This window comes from Ailuropoda melanoleuca, chromosome 16 (assembly GCF_002007445.2).
Source record: "Ailuropoda melanoleuca isolate Jingjing chromosome 16, ASM200744v2, whole genome shotgun sequence".
Taxonomy (NCBI): Eukaryota; Metazoa; Chordata; class Mammalia; order Carnivora; family Ursidae; genus Ailuropoda; species Ailuropoda melanoleuca.
The window spans coordinates 1,058,451-1,081,828 of record NC_048233.1 but is presented as its reverse complement, the minus strand read 5'-3'; the positions used below and the strand labels follow the sequence as shown (position 1 = coordinate 1,081,828).

At 44.9% G+C, this 23,378-nt stretch overlaps 1 protein-coding gene across 3 annotated transcripts in view; it reads left to right on the top strand.

The window, feature by feature from the left end:
* CACNA1C (calcium voltage-gated channel subunit alpha1 C) overlaps positions 1 to 23,378 on the top strand; it is a 665,077-nt gene that overhangs the window by 604,257 nt on the left and 37,442 nt on the right. For all 3 annotated transcript variants that reach the window (XM_019793444.2, XM_034646388.1, XM_034646389.1), the window contains 7 exons: positions 3,190 to 3,222; positions 6,407 to 6,535; positions 8,777 to 8,842; positions 10,409 to 10,500; positions 20,754 to 20,919; positions 21,492 to 21,619; positions 22,241 to 22,337. In XM_019793444.2, the coding sequence (XP_019649003.2) occupies positions 3,190 to 3,222; positions 6,407 to 6,535; positions 8,777 to 8,842; positions 10,409 to 10,500; positions 20,754 to 20,919; positions 21,492 to 21,619; positions 22,241 to 22,337 (711 nt within the window). The remainder of the gene's footprint in view (positions 1 to 3,189; positions 3,223 to 6,406; positions 6,536 to 8,776; positions 8,843 to 10,408; positions 10,501 to 20,753; positions 20,920 to 21,491; positions 21,620 to 22,240; positions 22,338 to 23,378) is intronic.

Genomic DNA, 23,378 nt, shown 5'->3' with positions numbered 1-23,378 from the left:
AAAAGAAAAGAAAAGAAAAGAAAAAGTCCCCTTTTTATATGGTTAAGAGCTATTTTTCACAACCTTTTAGTTCTCCAGAGAGACAATGTAATGTTAACAACGGGAAAAATCCCCTCTATGTGGGAGAATCCTCTCTTCACAACCTCTAGTACTCCCTGAGTTTCATCCTTCGGTGTACTGTGTGTGGTCTAAAGATGGTCCCCCAGTGAAAAGGAGCAGTGAGGACATTCCAGAAACTAAGACTTCATCCCCTGAGGTGATAACTTCTCATTTGATCTTGCACTTAATTCAGAAAGACAGTTTTTCAGAGAATATCCTATTTGCTGCCTGGTGCCACTGATGTTGTCATTGCGAGTTATACCAAACCTAGGTAATCTGCATAAGTATACTGAAGTAAGGTAATTGGGTTTTCCTTTCTATCTGCCTTTAGGCCATTAGCTGGAACCACCAGCCGGGACTCTTTCTGAAAATGTTCCACCTCTGCCTCACCTATGGAACAATCATCTTATTTCATTTATACAAATTGCATGAACAAATTAAGTTAATTGCCCAATATCTTTAAACCCCTTAAAAATTACCAGATCATTAGAACACAAAGATGAAATCATTGGCTGCCCAGTGTCTACTGGATAGAAAGCCGTATGAAAACTCAGCCAGAATGTTCAGAGTAGGTAAGCAGCTCTGTTGGCTCCCTCTAGAAGGGTAGTATGGGTAGGGTCTCCAGGCTCACGGGGCATGAGTCTTCAGGGATTCTTTCTGCCCTTCTTCCCCAGGAAGACCACAGATAGGGAAACTAGCAGCTACCTTTGTTCCAGAACAGGGAACAAATCTGGGAAAGGATCAGAGATGGATGGTGTAAGTACTCCAGGCTACCAACCAGTTCTGAATTTAGGTGGTCTTTCAAGACAGGGTACCAGGGAATCACAGAGAGTGGCAAACAGCACAAACATGGCTCTGGGCTAAAGGAGCAGATGCCCAAACCCGGTGGGTCCAGTCTTCCCTTCTAGCTCACCAAGGGATTCCACTTGCAGTCAGGCAGGGTACCAAAGACCAGAATGACTACACCAGATCCTCTAGGAAATGTCCTTAGGGCGTTGGCAGTATGTCAGTGGACTGTTGGTTCTCTGAGGGTGAGGGCTGTATGTTAGGCTTCTTCTTATTGTTTCCACTTAGAAATCACCAAGGATTGCTTTATGATTTTATTATGAACGGTTAGTTATTTTTGAGACATCGACAGATACTGCTCTAGCAGGTCAAAAGAGCCCTCTGAATAGCATAGCTTAAGGCCCAAGAAAAAAATTAATCTGTGACTCTCCAGATTCCCCCAAAGTGAGACTCCTAGGAGAGCTATTGTTACCTGGGCTGGGAACCCAACACAGGAGTCCCAGAGAGCCCCATCCTTCCTCTCCCAACTGCCCTCATTGCTCCCTCTGATTTCTTGACTCCTACCATAGAGATGTATCCTAAGGATTATTAATACATATTATTAAAATAATAAGATACAGTCAAGGTGATTAGAAAACATGAACCCAGGTGGGTTCTCTTAATTGTCTCCATCCTGATCCCATTCGGGACAGGATTGATCCAGAGGACTCTAAAACGTTTGCCCAGGGTTCTTAGGAATGATGGGCAGCTTTGGCAGTTTTCATAATGGATCCAAGAGGAGAGCAATGGCCTACGCCTGCTGGGAACTCTACCTGATGCCCTGGCATCGCATGTAGTGTAGATTTACCTCCGTCTGACCCTCACACTCTCTCCCCCACTGAAACACAGAACTCCTTAGCCATTAACACAGGAGGACAAGCACTCAAGCGATTAGAGATGTCTTCCGTGTGTGTGTGTGTGTGTGTGTGTGTATGTGTGTGTTTCTATGTTCTATCTCAGCCTGCTAGCCAAATTATAGTGACCCCACAGCCTCCAGGCGTGTGGACTGACCTGACAGCTGGTGTTCCTTCTGAAGAGGAAACCGAGATCTAGAACGTGCTCTGTAAGGGACTGGAGAGGTGTCCCTTCCCTTCTCTTCCCTTGCCTCACCCTTTATCTCCATCATTCCCAAAAAAGGACATTTTACCAATTTACTGTAGGGGAAAAAAGGAATTTGCTGAGAAATCTGTTACCGAAGAAGTATTTTCAGTCTGCAAGTAAATGTCTAGTTATGCACATTTCCATCCTTCAAGACTTCCATTACATTTTTTCCTTGTTTGTACCTTAAAAACAGAAACACAAGAGCAACCATCTTAAAGTGGAGGGTAAAAGCAAAGTCATGACTTTCTAGAAAGAGTTAACAGCTTGGATGATCAGAACCAGTCGGGGGCTGAGCTCTGAGTGCTGGGGCCCAAAGAGTAGGGACATCTACCCGGATATGGGCTCAAGGAACTGGAGGTTGCCCTGGGATACTTACCGGTGGCCAGTTTCTTCAGCTCCTGCCCCAAAGTGAACTCAGCAGTCAGACCCATGAGAACAGCTATGTTGGGTGTTCATAATAATATCCTAAATTGTGTGCAGAGCTTTAAAATGTAAAAAACATTATTTCACACCAATGGCCAAGGCTCTCCACACCTATAGACTAGTAGCTAAGTGGGGCCATCTCCCACCTGAACCTAAGCTTGAGGTATAGCCCTGCAACAGAGGGGCTTGAGGACCACCTCTTTAGATTCTCCTCAGTGATAACTAAAACTGAGTTCCCCCCTAAACTTCAAAGGCCACTGCCCTTGACCTCCTTTGCTCAAAAATATTTGGGCAGGGACGTGGACTAAGGCATAAGCAAAGCCTTTCTTCTCCAGCTGGCAATGGCCGGGGGCCAGGGTAAGCTAACGTGAAGAAAGTGCAAGCCCTCAAAGGTTATCTTAGGACACATAACTTATTTTAGAAAACAAAACCAAACCTCCCACCACAAAATTCAGAAGACTCCGTGTGTAACAAGTGTGTGAATTATTTCATTCGTGGCCAGAGATGGTCCTGAGTAGGGAATGCCTTCAGGTCATCCCTAGATGTGAGACACACCTGTGCAGAGCCCACACTCACGGTGATGTGCCAGAACCTGCCAGGCCTATGCTTTGTATTTCTTTCACTTGTTTCCTTTTGCCCTCTCCTGCCACGGTGTTGCTCCTGTGTTAGCCAAGACCTAGAGTACCAGGCATCTTCGTTGGAGACTCATTACAGCTTATTTCTATCTGCCTTTCTTTAAAGCCAGCTGAACATACCCAATGCTCTCCCTTTATGGTAAGACCAACCCTCCAGACCACGCTCTTAGCTTCTGTGACCCTCCTCTAACACCTCCGCTCTCACCCACCCTGGTCCCCAGCATCTCTGGGAGTCTAGCCTCGCTCCCGCTGCATGTCGCCACCGTGTCTGTCCTGTGCCTAGCCTGCCCGGTCGCGTGTGAGCTGTGAAGTGCTGTTGTGTAATGGTGTTCTGTTCCCTCCCTGAGCTTTCCTCTGGGTGATAATTCACTGTGATCTTGACCATCTAATGAGCCACCAGGAGAGAACTGGACCCGAGGGCCATTTCTTGTTAACATCCTGAGACCTCTGCGGGCTGAAGTCTCTAGCTTCAATCTGATGTGGGAAATTTGCACAGGGCACCCATGAGTGCCATGGTAAGGGCCTCCCAAGAAAAGAGGAAGGAGAGGGATGATCCAGCCGGGAGACAGATGGTCAGTTGATGACTTCCCACTAATCACCCAGTGTCTGTAACTACTGGCCTCCCGTGTGCTTAGAGTTTAAGGCCGAGGGTGTAAGCTGGACTCTGTTACTGAGAGTGTGGCTGAATACCCAGTCACTCCAACAACGTGACCCATGAATTTTTCTAAATTCCTGAAGTTCATTCAAATTAGGTGATGCAGAAAAACAAACTCGGGAACTTGAGGGGAGCACTCTTGAAGTAGGACTGTGATGATTTGCTTTGCCTAAAGTGATAGGTGCCTCGAGGTGTGACCTTGAAGTCTCCTTGGAACAGCCTTCTCTAAAAAGCTGCCATCTAAAAACCGAGCCAAGTGTGAGTTTTTAAAAGGCCCAGTGAGTGGGTTGATTCCCTGAAAGTCAGCAGATTGGGGGCAAGACGGGGTCGGTGGTAGTGCTTCCCAACACAGCCCGCCCCAGGCTAGCTGGAAGGCCACCCAGGAAAAGGCTGAACCTGGTCGTTGTACCCCGCTTCCCAGGGGCGGCCACCAGGGTCGGCTGCCTCGCTGCCTTGTCATTTGGTTTTTTGGAGGACATTTTTGCGTCTGCATAGAAATGTGTTTATCCTCCTTCTAGAGCGTTAGGAAACTGCAGCTCCTGGGGGAGCTGGTCTACGGGGTCAGGATTTGAACCCAGCTTGGAATTTAAACAGCACACTTGACTTTATTTTTTAACTCCTCAAATCCAGGTGCCCCTGTGGCACCAACTTCACCATATCTTGACCCGCACATTTGAACTTCCCGCTTAAGGTTGTTCTTCCTTCTTTCTCTCCTTCCCGGAACATGGAGGAACTGACGGGCTGACGGATAAGACCCCTGAGCCTCCTCTGCCAACTCCTCTGGGGGAACAGAACCTCCTTTTAAGGAGAGAAAACAGAATTTCAAGTAGATACACGGGTGATAGAAATGCCCCGGCCTAGCCTGGTGGCAGCGTGCACAGCAAGCCCCAGATGCCCCCGAACAGGAGCATACCCTGTGCAGATCTACGGCAGCTCTGGTTTGAAAAGAGAAGAGATACTGTGACCCTCCCGTGGTCTGGAGAGTCGGAGAAGTGGGAAACCCTTCTGGCACGGTTTCTGCACACCTCCCACGCCTGGGGAGCAGAGCGAGGGTGTGTGGCAGTTGGCCACTGCCTGGGGAGGGTTCTGCCGCCCTCACGGGTCTCCCGTGTGGAACAGAAGTAAGATGGAACCACTGGCCGTGGCAACGACAGTCAGCAGGCCACCGGCTTAGAACCAAGGGCTGGTAGGGGCCCTCAGGGTCATCAGCGCTAGTACGATCTTCAGGGGCGCAAACAAGGTGTGGACGTTGTCAGGGAGGATTGGCCTGGAAATGATTCAAAAGAAAGCAGAGAATCAAGAAGGGGGGAGGGGGGAGCGGTACAGATTGTCCCCACCAATGACCTGGAGACTCCCCCTCCCTTGAGGGATGCCCACAACAGGAACAGTAACAGGAAGCCCAAAGGTCCATTCTCTCCTGGTGCCGACAGGGCTGGGTGAGCTGCACTAGTTCTGGGGACAGGCAGGTGGCTCCCCGGGGGCTACCACCACCGGCTCTCTGGCCAGCGTAGGCAGGAGGAGGGCGGGGGGTGGTCCATCCGTGTTGTCCTTAGGTCTGGAGGCAGAGGGTGACAGGGCAGCCTGCCCTGCCTCTGAGCCCTGGCCAGGCACACACCCCAGCCCCAGGACCCTCCAGGTCCCACAGGCTGAGGAGGCCCCTTGGCCAGCAGACCCCAGCAGCCCTAGCACTGGGTTCCTGCCTCCGCTTTGCTGGGCTTGGATCCAGTTCTTCCTCACCTTCCCCTTCCCCCCGAGCTCCAGGACTCCCCTGAGGGGATGATCTGCCCTAAGCAGAACCCCTCCGTCCTCCTACACCGGGGCCCGGACTCATCTAGGGCTCACTTAGAGTGTGTCCCCCACCCTTCTGGGATCTCCTGCAGCCTGAAGAGAGGCCCCAGAGCAGGGGGGACTAGAAGGGGAACAGCTTCAGTGTCTGAGGTGAGGCAAGGGCTGCAAACAGACACTCTCCACGGGCGAAGCAACACCCCTGTCCCCACCGCCCCCTTTAGCCCTGTGGTTAGAGATGGCATAGCAAGACTTCTGGAGTCTTGAGCTGCCAGGGCACAAGATCCCTGCCGCGGGCAACCCACTCCAACCCTATTCTCTGTCAGCCCACCCTGCCCACCAGGACCCCCAGCGCAAGCATACCCATGGCCGGCATGCAGCCCACGACCCGCCCAGCCACCTTGCAGTGAGCCAGATCCCACTCGGGATGCATGTCACCCCTCAAGCCAGACAAGAGGGAGGCTGGGACTGCTTCCTCAGCATGCAGCCCAGGCAGGGTGCCCCCAAGGCAGCTAGCTCTCAGCTTAGATTTCAAAGCACATGGAAGTTCCTTATGGAAACTTCTAATGCTCCACCCAGGGGGTTAAGAATTAGGACCGCAGGGGAAAACGGGAGAACAGATGAACAGGGTTACGGGCTCAAGGGCCTGGGCACAGCTGAGTTCTGCAGAAACCTCAGGCCTGGGTTGTCTGAAGAGGCAGGCAGCTGGCCTCCCCATCTGTGGTCCAGGGGAGATAATCTAGTGCAGCTAACCCTGCCCTGCCCTGCCCTGCCTCCACCTGAACCGAGGGCTATGTTGCTCAGAGCAGGGCCCACCTCGTTCTTGCCCCACCCCTCTCTGTTGCCATGTTAACTACCACCTCCTATTGCCGATGGATTCCAGAACGCAGAGGAGAACTCCCGCATCTCCATCACCTTCTTCCGCCTCTTCCGGGTCATGCGCCTGGTCAAGCTGCTGAGCCGCGGAGAAGGCATCCGGACCCTGCTGTGGACCTTCATCAAGTCCTTCCAGGTAACCTCCTGCCTTCTCAGCAGGCTGCAAGGAGAGCGTCCTCAGCTCCCTGGAGGCAGGGCTGCGCAGGAGCTCCCCCCGCCCGGCTCTGGAGGTACAGGGAACTGCACCACTAGGAGTCCAGTGCGGGCTTACCTTGCTCCTCAGCTGCTCTGTGACCACAGCCTCCCTCTCCGCCCTTGGCTTTCCTCCAGTCTACAATGAGGGCCTTGGACTCCATCTGGGGTTCCCAAAATCATACCCCTGGCCCCAGGTTTCCCCCAAAGTTGGGGTAGAGAAGGCTGGGAGCTAAGGGGGTGGCTGAAGTGGTTCTCTCATCTGTGCATTTTTCCACAAGAATTTACTGCACAAAGAGGTTTTGTGGTGGAAAAATTTTGAAAAGCATGGGCCCAGACGATCTGATAACTTCAGTGGCCCTCCCACTTTCGGCATTTTTAGGATCTGGCTGTCACCTTCCTCCCAATAGGCGTTTCTGCAATGTCTACTGTCCACACCTGTTTGTAGACTTAGCCAAACTCTCCAGGACCCTGGTATGACTCCATTCAAGCAAACATGATCCCCTCACAGGGGCACAGGGTTGCCTAACTATAGGATTAATTCTTTTTTCTCAGCCATTATTTCTATCTGTGAAAGCAGAATAATGATCACCCCGGCCATCTCTGAGGTGTGTTATGTAAGTTTGACATTAAAGAGAAGCAAGCTCCATGAGGTCACTTGAATTCCTTGAAGATAAGTGGTGTTGGGACCCCTGTGTGTACTTCCATGCCTCCTTAGCCCAACACTGACGGCGGCTTCTCCCTGCCCACGGAAGCACCACTGTCAGGCTTCCGGGCACTGAAGGATGCCTTCCTCGTCCCCCACTCTTGCCAGTCTGGGCCCAGGGACAGGCACGGAGTGGGTCCCTGATCCAAATGTGTCCAGAACTGAAGGCGCAGCCAGAGGAAGTGCTCTGTGGTCAGGCGCCTGCCTTGCTTTGGAATCCCCTCCCAAAGGTGTGAACAGCCTCCCAGGCAGCCTCCTGCCCTGGGACTCATCCACCCAGGCCCTTGACTGGACCAGCCTGGCTGCAGTCCTCATAGCCAGTCCTCTGCACACCAGGCCTTCCTGAGGAACTGCAAGCACCCTCTGCTAGCCCCATCCCGCCCCACCCTACCCCACCGGAGGGTGCCATACCCTGCCCAGTCCCTGGAAATCTGAGGATTCTGGGGAGAGCAGGACTGGGGGTTGACCCTGTCCGTGGGTGTACCCCTGGGGTCCCACAGCCACGATCACTATACAGGCTGCCAAATACTCCCCCCACACACACATATTTCCTAGGAAAAAGCCACAGACCCGGGTAACTGTGGGGAGAGGCTTGAATGTGGAGCGGCAGCTCCCACCTGACAGAAGCAGCATCCGTGTGATCTCGCAGTGCCATCTAGTGGTGTGTGGATGCCTGGGAAGGCATTTCCTAGTCCTGAACGTGTCTCTGGATTCCAGAATAGGCCCTGAGCCCCAGAAGGCCTCGCCCCAGGAGAAGCGGCAGGGACTCTGGAAAATTAAGTTGTCTGAGCTGCCAGGCAGATAATACATGGAGTGGATAACATATAGGGGACCCAAATACGTGGAAGACATCACATTCAGCCTTTTGTAGGCCTTCAATCATTTCAATACCACAGAACCCCTGAGAGGTAATTGCTCTTCTCATTTTTCAGAAAAGGAAACTGAGGCTCAGAGAGCTTAAGTAATATGGCCAAGCTCCCATGACTAGAAAGTGGCAGAAAGAGGATTTGAGTCCATGATCTTTCTTCTACTTAAGTTTTTCCTTAGCAATTATTTCTATTACAAGTAGCGGGATATCGTCAAACTATGTAAAGGAAGGGTCTAACCCCCCTCCACCCCACACCTCCCCAGGAAACCTTGGCGTGTGTCTTCCACACCTTTCTCCTTGTTGTACAAAGCCTTATGTCTAGTCAGAGGACATTTGCTCATTCTTGACTGTTTTGACTAAAGCAGTACCCTACCTTATGCACCCCTTCTCCGCGGCCTGCTCTGCACTCCACACTGCTTGTCAGGTGATTGAAACCAAGGGAAAACGAGAGGCCAATGCCATGGTTCAGGCCTTCTCCTGGTGCCCAGAACTTCTGTGGGGGCTCTTGGAAATGCCCCCTCCCAAAGCCAGGCCGCAGCGCCCCCTGGGAATGGATCTGGCCAAACATGCCCCCACCAGCCTCACACCCTGTCTCCTGTGTTTCCTTCTAGGCCCTGCCCTATGTGGCCCTTCTGATAGTGATGCTGTTCTTCATCTACGCGGTGATTGGGATGCAGGTAGGACAGCTGGCCTGCTGCTCCCCTGCCTCTCCTTTCTCTTTCCACCTCCTAGCCCCACGTTCCCAGACACCTCCCTCTTGCTCCTGACGGTCCCTCCCTCTGCTTCCACTTCGGAGGCCGAGAACTTCACAGGAATTAGAATATCCCTGCAAATGGTGTCCTGCAGGTAGCAGGGTGAATAGCCTTGTACTATTCTATCCACCTTCTCTCAGCTTTGCCCCAGGCCTGGTCTCTGGTCTCAGTAGGGAAAAACACTCCCAGATTAATGCCAAGGAGCCTCAGGAGAGACGCCCCTTCCAGAAAGCAACAAGGGTGTGTCAGACAGGACCCCTCCCCTTGCCCAGGTCTGACAGCCTGAAGACTATCTCCCACCCCAGCACCATTGAAGAGAAGCTAATGACAGACAGGGAGGGAGGAGAGAGGGAAAGAAGGAAGGAGGAGGGAGGGGGAGGGAAGGAAGGAGTCAGGCAGGCAAGCTCTCCCCATCACACATGCAGCAGTTTCAAGGGCATCCCCTCGCAGGTGCTCATTGCATGTTCCCTTACCTCATACCCTGCGGCATTCTCCAGCCAGCCTCTCCTGGGGGCTCCAGAGAGCACCAGAGCCCAGCACTCACACCAACCAGGACTTTTCCTCAGTGGCCTCTGAAGGAAGATTCCCCCTGCTTAGTCTCTGCAGAAAGATCCCTGGTGCCTAGGCCAAAATCTTCTGAGATGAGAACTACCTTGCCCCCTCACCAAGGGCAGCAGCTTCTAAGATAGGCAAAGCTCTAAAAGTCCAGAAAAATAAGGGGACCGCTAATTTCAGGGATAGATTAAGCTTGCCCACATCCCAGAGTGCTCCGAAATCCAAGAACTGAATTTGGAAGAGGGGGCATCTGGGATGAAATGGCAATGGAAAGGAGGCCAAAGGCCCGAGTTCTGAGGGTTTTATGGTGACTGTAATTGATAACAGTGCTGTGTACTTGAAAGCGGCTGCCAGTAGATCCGAGGCATTCTCACCACACCAAAACAAAAGCCACCTATGCTAACCGTGGGAGGTGATAGATGTGTTAGTTATCTTGGTCTGGGTAATGATTCTGTGAGCATTGTACATCAAATCACCACCACACCGTACACTTTGAATATACACAACTATATTTTTTAATTATTCCTCAATAAAGTTTTTTTAAAGAGAAAAAAGATTTATTCCCAAGAATCTTCAGCCAAAAAAGAAGAAGGAGAACAGAGAGCCCTCTGTCCATGCGCAGAAGCACGGTGCTGATGGCAGCATCCACCCACTCTCAGCCCGGCTCCCAGTGGCCCATCAGGACCTCTCCTGAGGGTCCATGGCTTTTTCTTCTTACACCTGTCCGGTGTGGTGGATGGAGATCAGGGGCTGGATGGGGCAGCAGGTGTCTACCCCAAAGAGGCCCTGTCAGGTCATGTCAGGGACTCAGTTCAGCTATGGGCTAGCCTGACCCACAGCCAGCCATGACCCCTGAAGAGACCACTGAACGACGAGTGGGAACTAGGACCCTCTCTGTCCACGGTTCACTGAATCCCCTCCCCTCGCCCTGCTTAGGTGTTTGGAAAAATTGCCCTGAATGACACCACAGAGATCAACCGGAACAACAACTTCCAGACCTTCCCCCAAGCTGTGCTGCTTCTCTTCAGGTGAGTCTCTGAGGACAGATGCGTGCAAACACACCTACGGTCTGGACGTAGAACGAGAGGGAGCTCTTCCAGGGCAGCGGGCAGGGAGGGAACGGATGCTGGATCTCCCTCCCTGGACTAGAAAGCTGGCCTTTCATTGCTATTTGTAGTACTTTCCATTGAGCAGCCCATTGGTCACTGACACACCTGCCAGTAACCATCCAAAAACACTAGAAGATCACAAGTCAAATACTAACGGCACCCTGGCCTGGAAGCCAAACAACTCAAAGCCAACCCTGTGATACATTCGCTTTGGGTGAGACACCTAACTTCTCTGAGTCTTGGTTCCTTTGCAAACGAATATAGCTGCCGATGTCAATGCCATTTGCTCTATTGGGTTATTATGTCCTCGTGCACTTAGTTCCCTCCTCAGTGAAGCCAGCCATGAGCCTTCACCTTTTCGGAAGTCCACCACCTCAGGCCTAGCTGGGGAAAAGAGGGTTCCTCAGCCTACTCCTGACTGAGTGAGTCCATGCCGCGGCCTGCTTCTTCCTCATCTGACTCCCAATGACCCTTTTGCTCTGCCCCCTTGGTCCTTCTTAGTTTCCGGTTCCTCACAGCCTGGGCTGCTAGAGGAGACCATCCAGACCATCCAGACCAGGGCTGGCAGATAAGCACTGTTTACCCCATCCCTAGACCAGATGATTTCTAAAGTCTGTTCCAGCTCATGTACTCTACATATTATGGCACTGGGAGAGGCAGTGAACTCCCTACCATTGCCTGGGGTCCCTCTCCAGAAGATCCAGAGATCCACTCTATCAGATAGCCCCACCTTCACCAAGTTCTAGAGAATCCTTTCCCCACACCAGCCCCAAGTATCATTATTGCTCAAAATGTATTAAATCAAAATGACATCTCTCTAAATATCAGTTAGACATTACCACTTCCCTCAGATTGTAGACTCGGAGTACACAGAGGCCACTGTAAACCACAATTTAGCAACAACACTTAAGCCTGCGCCATATTTAAGTATCGGAGCTGAACACAGATATAAGACTGAGCACATAGCTCTACCTCCCCTCCTTTCCTAACGTCCTTGATGAAAGAAGATATTTCTTAAAAAAAAAAACAAACCCGTAACAGTACTAAGAAGGAAAAAAAAAATGAAAGAGTGCTGTTAGTGAACCAGGAATGCTGAGGAATTTCTCAATGGAAGAAATCAGAATTGACAAAGGAACGAGATCTGAGGAAAACATATCTCCCACAATGCGTGGTCTATGGAAGAAGTGAGAGCAGTTCCAAGATCAGCAGGTAAAAGGCCCAGGAGAGACCTGGGGCCCGACGAGGCTGGCTCCTCGAGGACCCGTATGCGGAGCGCAGTTGCTAATGCTCACAAGCTGAAAGCAGCGCTTGACGTCACAACCCTGGGCTTCCGGTCTGAGAGGTAGAGTAGGTCCCCCCAGGAACCCCACCCTCAAGGAGATGCAGCCTACCCACCTCACTGGCGGCAAGTGTTCTCTTTCTTCATGATCCCCAGGGAGGCTTTGTAATGAGAACTTGATCCACAGAGATGTGAACTGGTCCTCAGTCACAAAGAACAGTCAATAATAATCCCAAAGTATTTGGGGGAAACGAGTATCAATAAAGAAAGGCACCATGTTCAATTAGCAATGAATGAGCCCATGAGGAGGAAAAAGAAGATATAAAGCCAAAAGATTTGAAAATAAATACAATTCATATCTTTAGAGAGATTGCACGGCATATTACATCTGTTGAACCGAAGAGCAGGAGACAGAGAAGTCATTATTAATAAGAACAAATTAAAGAAAGAACTTAGAAAAACATCCTTGTTGAAATATTCAGAAAATGGACACAGCTATAGAATGAAATAATGAGCTGAAGTAAATCTAAGGTTCTCTCAGTACACAGCCAAAAGGACAAAAAGATTGAAAATATAAAAGTTAACACATGGAGGATAGAGCTGAAAATCCCATCTTTCTAATACAAGTTCAGGTTAAAACAACAGAATGAATGGAGAGAATGAGATTAAAGAATGATCAAAGAAAATTTGAAATGGCCTACTAAGTGCAGAATAGGTCTGTCAAAAAGTCCCTTCATCAGACACAGTATGAGGAAGTTTTAGAATACCAAGAATAAAGAAAATACCCTAGACGCATCCAAAGAGGAAAAAGTGAATTGTTTTCAAAAATACCAATTTTCATTAGATTCTCATTAGCAAAATACATACTAGAAGACAAATAATGTATGCAATATTATGAAGAAAATATATTTTTGAACCGAGACTCCTGTAATACAGCCTAATTAGCATCCAAGTAACAAAGCAAAATTGATTCCAAAAGTGTAAGAACGCAGAAATTTTATTCCCTTGCATAAACCTCTGAAACAACTACACAGGGATACACTTCTAAGTGAAAAATTAATCTAAGAAATTGAATGGAACACTGCATCAAAAACTAATGAAGTATTGTATGGTGAGTAACATAACATAATAAAAATAATTAATTAATTAATTAAAAAAAGAAATTGAATGAACAAAGTAATGATATTAGTAAAGAAACCACAAAGTTTATAGTTATGAGTTATGAGCAAAGAAATTATAAACCTTATATTAAGTCTAAATAATTGTTAAGGGAGGTATTAGTTATTAAATAATTATTGCTAATTTTTAAGTATAATAATTACTTTATGGCTATGTAAATGATATTGTTTTATTTTCGAGATGCATACTGAAGTATTTAGGGTTGATATAATGATATTACATAAGGTGTGGGATTTGCTTTAAAATATTCCATCATGGAGATTAAAGATACAGAACAGGAAATAGTCAGTGGTACTGTAACACTGTTGTATGGTGACAGGCAGTGGCTACACTAGTGGTGAGCAGAGTGTAACGTATAGACTTGTCGAATCACTATGATGTAACATTGTGTGTCAACTCTCAATTTTTTTAAAAAGATTTATTTATTCATTTTAGAAAGACAGGGAGAGAGAGTGTGTGCATGTGCAGGGGGGAGGGGCAGAGGGAGAAGGAGAGAAGCAGACTCCGCCCTGAGGAGGGAGCCCCATGCTGGGCCCCACATTGGGCTCAGGATCTTGAGATCATGACCTGAACCAAATCAAGAGTCAGATGCTTAACCAACTGAGCCACCCAGGCGCCCCTCCTCTTTCAATTTTTTTAAAAGGTGAGAGTGCAAAAGAATAAAATAAAATAAAATAAAATAAAATAAAATAAAATACTCCAGCCAAAAGGGGAGAAGGGTGCTGTTGGGGAGATAGATGAAACACACACACAGAAAAGTATTGATGGTTGCTAAGATTGAGTGATGGGTACATGGCATTTCTTTGTACTTTCTTCTTTTGTATCTGGTTGAAAACTTTTATAATAAATTTTTAATAAAAAAATAATAACTGTTAAGGCAAAATGTCCAAAACCTTAATGGCAGTTTGGAAGTGAAATCCCAATTATCTCAACAAGGCAGGAAGAATGAGATGGCAGAAGAATGAGAAACATGAGAGTGTGCTAACATTCTTCTCCTGTTTATGGAAAGGAAACAGATACCATTCAACTCTATATGCAGCCAGAGGAAAGTGTGTAAATAGATATGTTAAATATGTGAAGGTCAGCCATTAGAGAAACAGAAAGGAATATGTACATTCCAAATCACTAGATGGAAAAAGAAAACCTTAGCAATTCTGCAAAAGGAAGGAGAGGAAAAAAAAAATAAGGGGGGTAGGAAGGGGGGGAGAGAGAGGAAAAGAAAATTAGAAAATAAAACAAGATGGCAGGAATAAAAACAAAAATTAATCACCAAAAATTCAATTTCTCTATTAAAAGGTAGATACTCTGATGTTGGCTTTAAAAAGTCTAGCTGTAGCCTGTTTATAATAGAGTAAAATAAAGGAATGGGAAAATAAAGGAGTGAAAAAAGAATACCAGACAAAGCTTCCAAAAAAAAAAATAGGTGCAGTAATAACAACGTCAGAAGAAATAAAATTCCAGGTGAAAGGCATTAAATAAGACAAAAAGGGATTTTGATAAAAGATATAATCCACCAAGATTATAAAACAATCATAAAAGTACATGAGCCTAATAATAAAGTTTGGAAACATATCAAGGAGACTAAATAGAACGGTAAGGAAAAAATACACACACACACACACACTCACACACACACTCACACACACACACACACAATGGGAGACATATAAAATAATGACAGAGCAAATAGAACAAAATAAAAGAAAGGGTAAAGAATATCTAAAAATACAACTGACAAATTTAAGTAAATTTGTAATCAATGGATGGCAAAAAAAAAAAAACAAAACACATTCTTTTTAAGCACCAGAAACATTCACAAAAATTAGCCAAGATTTAAGTCATAAAGGAGAACTCAAAAAATTCTAAAACTTCTCTAACTTCAGTACAACAAAAATTAGACATTAACCACAAAATCTGTAGTGCCTCCAAAACCTATCCACTTAAATCACTGTTCTAAATAAATCACAGCTGAAGCTACATACTTCTAAGAAATGAAAGAGTGAGGGGTGTACATCTTAAATTTACAAAATGCACCCATCGATACTAAAGAAAATTTCAGAGCCAAAATTAATTTATTTTACAAAATCTATAATAACCAAACTAATGAAAGGAAAAAGAATAGCAAAATAACCTCAAAGTATGAAAGAATGCGCTTATTAAAATAAAGCAGAAATTAATAAAATATAAAACAAAAATATTTTTCAATGAACCTTTAAACTAAGTCTTTGAGAAGACCAATAAATAGACAAACTTTCATCAAAACTAATTTTTTTAAAAAGGCACAACATCAGGAATAGAAAGTAACACAATTACAGATGTGGAAGAGATTTTTAGAATGATAAAATATTATGAACAAATTTATGCCAATACATGTGAAAATCTAGAAGTAGATAATTTTATATAGGAAAATATAAATCACAAAATTGTCTTTAAAAGAATTTTTTAATTAATCACAATAGAAATTAAAAATGTAATCAAGGTTTTGTTCCTCAAAAAGTTCCAAGATCCAGAGGTGCCTGGGTGTCACAGTTGGTTACGCGTCTGAGTCGTGGTTTTGGCTCACGTCATGATCTCAGGGTGGTGAGACTGACCCCTCGTGAGACTCCTGACTCAGCAGGGAGTCTGCTTCTTTCCTTCTCCTTCTCCCTCTCCCCCCCAACCCCCCAATGACACTCTCTGTCTCTCTGTCTCTCTCTCTAAAAATAAATAAATCTTTTTTAAAAAGTTCCAGGATCCAGTATTTTTATGTGTGATGTCTTCCAAAATATCAAGGAATAGATCATTCCTATGTTACATAAACTTTTCAGGAATAGAAGTGGGTATGAAATCTCCTCAGTCATTCCATTAAGTCATTCTATAAGCCTAAATAAGGCTAATTCCTTATGTATTAAGAAAGAAAGAAAAAGCAAGAAGTATAAATATGAAAATGTGTAGACATAACTGTCATTGTTGGCAAACAACAGGTTGATCCAAGTAGAATAAAACAAGCATATCAACTCAAAACCTTATAACCATCAACAGGATCAGTAAAGTGGAAGATTAACAAAGGAAAACAATCACTTTCCTGTCCTGGCAATTTTAATTTTGTCGGCCTTCTGTAACAAAATACAAAATGGGTGGCTTAAACAGTAGACATTTCCTTCTCATGTATCTGGAGGCTGAAAGTCTGAGATCAAGGTCCCAGCCAATTCAGTTTCTGGTGTGAGCCCTCTTCCTGGCCTAAAGAGAGCCACCTTGTTGCTGTGTCCTCATTTGATGGAGAGAGAGAAAGCTCTAGTCTCTCTTCCTGTTCTTGTAAAGACACTAATTTTATTATGGGGGCCCCAGCCTTATGACCTGATCTAAGCCTTATTACCTCCTAAGGCCTCACCTGCAAATTTATTGAGGTTTAGGACTTCAACATACTCATTTGGTGGGGACACACTCAGTCTCTAATAGGTAATTAGGAATATAACAGAAAAGAGCACCTTTTCTAATCAACATTATACTGCAAGTTTTATCCAATGCTATAAGAAAAAAAATATCAAAGAGTAAGAATTACAGAAATAACAAAATTAAATGCCAAAAAAAAGATTGCTAAACTCAACAACGACAACAACCACCAAAACAACAACAACAACAAATTTAAAATGGGCAAAAGAGGGGCACCTGGGGTGGTTCAGTCAGTTAAGCGTCCAACTCTTGATTTAGGCTCAGGTCATAATCTCAGGGTTGTGGGATCAAGCTCTGTGTGAGGCTCCATGCTCAGCAGGGAATCTGCTTGAGAATCTCTCTCTCCCTCTCCCTTTGCTCCTCCCCTCTGATTTCTTTCTCTCTCTAAAATAAATAATCTTTTTTTTAATGGGCAAAGGACCTGAATAGACATTTTGAATAGACATTTTTCCAAAGAAGATATATGAATGGCCAGTAAGCACAGGAAAAGATGTTTAACATCACTAATCATAGGGAAATGTAAATCAAAACCACAGTGAGCTACTACCTCATATTCATTAGGATGGCTACCATCAAAAAACAAAACAAAACAGAAAACAACAAGTATTGGCAAAGATGTGGAGTGATTGGAACCCTTATGCCCTGTTGTGGGATATAAAAAGGCATACCCATTGTGGAAAACAGTATGATAGTTCCTCAAAAAATTAAAGAAGAAATTACCATATGATCCATCAATTTCACTTCTGGGTATATATACCAACCAACTGAAATCAGGATCTAGAAGAGATATTTGTACAACCACGTTCATAGCAGCATTATTCACAATGGGTAAAATGTGGAAGCAACCCAAGTGCCCATTGACAGGTGAATAGATAAGCAGAATGTGGTGCATACATGCAATGCAATATTATTCAGCCTTGAAAAAGGAAGGAAATTCTGCAATATGTTACAACAGGGTTGAACCTCAAGGGCAGTATGCTAAGTGAAATAAGCCAGTCACAAAAAGACAAATACTATGCAATTCCACTTATATGAGGTACTTAGTCAAAATTGTAAACACAGAGAGTAAAGAGGTGGTTGCCAGGGCCTAGGGGGAGAGGGGAATGGGGACTTATTAGTTAATAGGCACGGAGTTTCAATTTTACAAGACAAAAAAATGAATTATGGGGATGCATGGTGGTGATTGCTGCACAACAATATGGATATATTTAATACCACTAAACTAAACACTTAAAAATGCTTAAGATGGTAAATTTTATGTTATGTGTATTTTACTACAATAAAAAGAAAATAAATAAAACCTCTTTTAAAAATTTATTGCCCATGTAAACTATACAAGAGAAACTGCAGAACTAAGAGAATTCAGCCAATCTTGTATAGATAAAATTGATTGTATTCCCTATACATCAGTTGTAAACAGGAAATATAACTTCTTAAATGTACTGCTTATAATACCAAAATTTTGTTCATTTATTTTAAATAAGATACCTAGAAATAATCTAACAAAAGATATACATGGGGGAATTATAAAAAATTCTTAAAAGACATTACATAAGGCTCAAATAAATGGAGAGGTGTGCCATATTGATGGCTGGGAAACTTAATGTCACAAAAATATCAAATTCTCCAAGTTAATCTATGCAATTCCAATAAGACTCTCAGTGGGATTGTTCATGGAACTTGATGAGCTGATGCTAACATGTCTGTGTAAGAAAAAGTGAAAATGAATAGCCAGGACAATTTTGAAGAACAAGCTGGAAGGACTCACTGTTTATAAGAGAGCAAGACTTAATATAAAGCTCTGTGATCGAGACAGTGTGGTCCATTGGTATCAACATAGACAAATAAACCTACAAAATAGAATGAAAAGGCTAGCACGAGACCCACACAGCTATGGAAATACAATTTATGTCAGAAGGGATATTTCAATGAAGGGGGGTAAACAGAAGGGGGAATGAACCATGAGAGACTGTGGACTCTTGGAAACAAACTGAGGGCTTCAGAGGAGGGGAGTGGGGGATTGGGATAGGCCAGTGATGGGTATTAAGGAGGGCACATATTGCATGGTGCACTGGGTGTTATATGCAAGTAATGAATCATGGCACATTGCGTCAAGAACTGGAGATGTACTGTATGGTGACTAATATAACAAAATAAATATTTAAAAAAAGAAGAAAAAGGGATATTTCAAATCAGTAGGTAAAGATGAACTACTCAATAAATTGTATTAAGAAAATTGGTTATCCACACGGGAAAAGATAAAGTGTATTTCTACCTTATATCTGAGAAACAAACTGAGGGCTTCAGAGGGGAGGGGGATGGGGGAATGGGATAGGCTGGTGATGGGTAGTAAGGACGGCACGTATTGCACTGGGTGTTATACACAACTAATGAATCATCGAACTTTTCATCAGAAACCAGGGATGTACTGTATGGTGACTAACATAACATAATAAAAAAATATTATTATTCAAAAAAAGAACAAAAATAAATTCCAGATTAATAGGTTATTATATAAAACAAAATTTTAGAATTTTTAGAATATATAGGAAAATATCTTTATGACCTAGAATAAGGAAAGATTTCTTCAAACAAGATGGCAAAAAACAGTGAAATTTAAAATTTAGATTCATCAGGGGTGCCTGGGTGGCTCAGTTAGTCGGTTAAGTGTCTGACTCTTGGTTTCAGCTCAGGTCATGATCTCAGGGTCATGGGATCAAGCCTCCTGTCGGGCTCCACACTCAGTGGGGAGTCTGCCTGAGATTCTTTCCCTCTCCCTCTGCCCCTACCCCAGCTCTCTCTCTCTCTCTTCCAAATAAATAAATAAATTTTTACAAAAATAAAATAAAATTTAGATTCATTAAAATAAATAGGTTTCACCATAAATAAGGCTGTAGACAAGCCACAGACTGGAGGAAGGTACTTGCTATGCATATAACTGACAAAGGATTAATAGAAAATAATATATTTTTTAAAAAACCCACAAATGAACAAGAAGACAAATAACCCAGGAGAGAGACAAAAATATGAACACGCAGTTCAACAGAAAATGAAATAAAAATTCTTAGCCCATTAATCATTTAACCCGAATTAAGACAGCAATGAAATATTTCACAGCCATCATATGAGCAACATTTTTAAAAATTCATTAATACAAAGAGTTGACAAGTCTAAACTCATAGAATCAGAGAGTAGAAAAGGAGTTGCCAGGAGCTGGATGGGATGAGGATAGGGAGAAGTTAGTAGAAGGGCACACACTTTCACTATAAGATAAAGAAGTTCTGAAGATCTAATGGGTAACATGGTGATGATAGTTGAGAACACTGTATTACATACTTGAAATTTTTTAAGATCTGAAATGTGCTCATTAAAAAAAAAGATAAATAGTGAGGTGACGAGTGTGTTAACTAGGTGGGAGGAATCCTTGCACAATGTGGAGTTGGATCAAATCATCACGACAGACACTTTAAATATCTTACAATTTTGTCAATTATACTTTGGTAAAACCGAAAAAAAGTTGAAAGGTCTGCAAAGCAATGGCATTTGTCCCACACTGACAACAGGAGCATAAATTGCACAAACCTTTGGAGAACCAGCAATACCTAGTGGAAGTGAAGACACACCTAATTCACCTGGCAATTCCACTCTCTAAGCAGATAACCAGGGCATGGACCTGCATGCTGATTGTAGGGTTCTTTGTAATAGCAAAAAAAAGAAAATAAAAGAGAAACCTTTAACAGGACAGCGGGTTTATTAAAACGGTATCATAGAGGGCACCTGGGTGGCTCAGTCAGACAAGCATCTGCCTTCGGCTCAGGTAATGATCCCAGGGTCCTGGGATCAAGTCCCACATTGGGCTCCCTGCTCAGCTGGGAGTCTGCTTCTCCCTCTGCCTCTGCTCGTGCTCTCATTCTCTCTCAAATAAATAAATAAAATATTTTTTAAAAATTGGGATACACATAGAATATACTGCTATATGGCAGTTAAGATGACTGAACTAGAGCCTAATGGATAAGTCTCCAAAACTTACCATGAATGGCAAAAAGAAGGACTTTTCAGAAAAGGTGGATTGTGACCATCTATGGAAAGTTTTAAAATATTCAAAACAATGCTATGTATCTTCTTATTTAGTGAATGTATAAGAGCATTCAGGGAACGATAAACACCAAATTCAACTTAGTAGTCCCTCTGAGGAAGGAGGATGGGGCAAAGGGTGAAGGACAAATCCAGAGATATGAGATGGGCCCCACGGGTGGCGGACTCTCTCACCTCTCTCCCCTAGGTGTGCCACAGGGGAGGCATGGCAGGACATCATGCTGGCCTGCATGCCAGGGAAGAAGTGTGCCCCCGAATCGGAGCCCAGCAACAGCACAGAAGGCGAAACACCCTGTGGCAGCAGCTTCGCAGTCTTCTATTTCATCAGCTTCTACATGCTTTGTGCCTTCCTGGTAAGCCGAGGGGGATCTGAACAGCCACAGGTCGTGAGTGTGCAGTTCAAGGCAGCCCAGGCCCTCTATCTCTGCAGCTTGCAGTCAGAGGAGCCAGCTTAGAAAGACTCAGTTAGTAGCAATATGCAACCACTAGATGAGGGCATAAAGCCCTGGGCCAAAGCAAGCCCAACCAGCACCTTTCTCTTCTCCTCTTGGCTCTTGTCATGGCGGCATTTGTCCCAGGGGACAGAAGGGATGTGAGTGGAGGCCTAGAGGCAATGGATATGTTTTGTACACTTTGATGAGGATTGTAGGGAAGGGTGGTGGAGAAAGCTGCCCTCTGTCCTTGGCAGCCCTACCCAGCAGTTTTGTATGACAGAAGCTGTCTAGCCCACATGTGGGGTTCATCCCACACCACTCTGAGGGGAGCTGTGTCAGGTTCATGCGCAAGAGACCGCAGCACCAGGGGCTGATGTTTTAAATGGTGAACATAGCTGGTCTTTAGAAATGTGGGCTTCTGCCAGGTATGGCACTGGCTGGCAAAGTGAATTCAAGTGGCAAGAAACTCATCATATCTCTGTTCTTTTCAGATCATCAACCTCTTTGTAGCTGTCATCATGGACAACTTTGACTACCTGACAAGGGACTGGTCAATTCTTGGTCCCCATCATCTGGATGAATTTAAAAGAATCTGGGCAGAGTATGATCCTGAAGCCAAGTAAGTTCCAGAAGGAAACACTGGTTCCCAAAGTCTAGAGGACATTATGTGCCCATACCTATAGAAGAGGTTCAACACAGGTTAGCATTGGGTAGATCGATTAGAAACACTGAACCGCACCAGACCCCAGTCAAGGGTCAAAGGCCAGCAATAGGAGGTCAAGCATCTTGGGCTAAGTCAAGAGCATATCTATTTTCAGTTGAGCAGAAGGATGGGAGATCTTAGTGTGAAGAATAACTTCAGGTTAAAATGTTTAGAGTTAAGCAGATCTCAACCCTATTCTCTCCTCAGGTTCAAGGATACCTTATCTGTCAGTCACATTTAGTTGACAATAAATGCCTTTTGGTCAGATGGTTAGATTGCAGCAGCAAGTATATGTGAGAATCTCATTGCACTACCTAAAGTCCCTTCCACTTTGAACATAGCACTGGTGGAAAGTTGCTCATTAAAATCTAAACATGTATATATTGGTTTTGGAGTTTTACCATGCAATTCTGCAACTCTGCACTGAGTTTGACCAATAGGGCGACGGCTATGAAGAGCCTGATACGTGAGTCTTGGGCTGCAGGCTGAGACCATGGCCCTCTGACTGATCTTTCCCTCTTCTCCTTCCTCTTTTAGGGGTCGTATCAAACACCTAGATGTGGTGACCCTGCTTCGACGGATCCAGCCCCCACTGGGTTTTGGGAAGCTGTGCCCTCACCGCGTGGCTTGCAAAGTAAGTGATGACCTGGGTTCACAGGGGAAAAAGAAAATATGGGAGGGAAGAAGCCTGTTTGTCTTGTGACTTTAGTCAGGCCATTGATCCTTTAAGGGCATGACAACAATATTTTATGTGCTAAAGAAATGAGCCTGAGCCAGATTACATTTTAAGTTTCCTTCCAACAATAAATCCTCAGACTCTATAAAGGAAAACTGAGGTGAATGCCTCATGATCCAACAGATCACATACCCAGTCCCATCAGACTGTACCACCTAGGCATCCTGGAAGACTTCCAGCCAAGGACGGATGGATTAGAGGTACTCTTCCTGGGATCAAAGGGCTATTAAAGGGTCCATTCATCAGCTTTAGGAACCTGGAAAGCCCTAAAGTTGTGTACAAAATCACTGAAACACTCCCAAATTTTACCAGGGAGAGGATCCATCATGTTCATCAGATTTCTAAGTAAGTCTATGACCCCATAAAAGTTAAAGACAAGCATCCTAGGTTCTTTAGACCCAACTCTTGCTCATGTGGCCTTCTTATGACCTTGAGAGTGAGCAACCCCTTAAATTGTGTGCCCAGGCACCTCTCTTACCTCACTGTAATCCCAATCAGGTAGCCCCACAGTTGCCAAAGAGTATTGCTTCTACTCTATCCCCTCTTCTTTTCATTCCCATTTCCACCATTCTGTACTGTGAGAATCACTGTGAGATGAAAAGAGTTGGGGGAAGTGAGTTCAGAGACCTGTATAGAAGAAGCACAAATAGTAAAATTCAACTCTGGATAATCCACTAATGGGAAATGGAGAATTGAATTGTGCTCTGTTTTACTCAGTTTTTTCTCACTTACATGTCCACTATGTTCCCAAAAAATGATTTTAGAAGATTTCCAAAGTTATAGAAGTTATGAGGGGAAAAAAGCACAAATTAAATGTAACATCAAAGCACAATGAACAAAAGAGCAAGGACAAGTGTGGCCTGCATGAGATGATAGTGCATCCATCATGGTCTCCAGATGGGCCTGGACAGGCTACTGGTTGGGTGTTCAGCTTCCCCG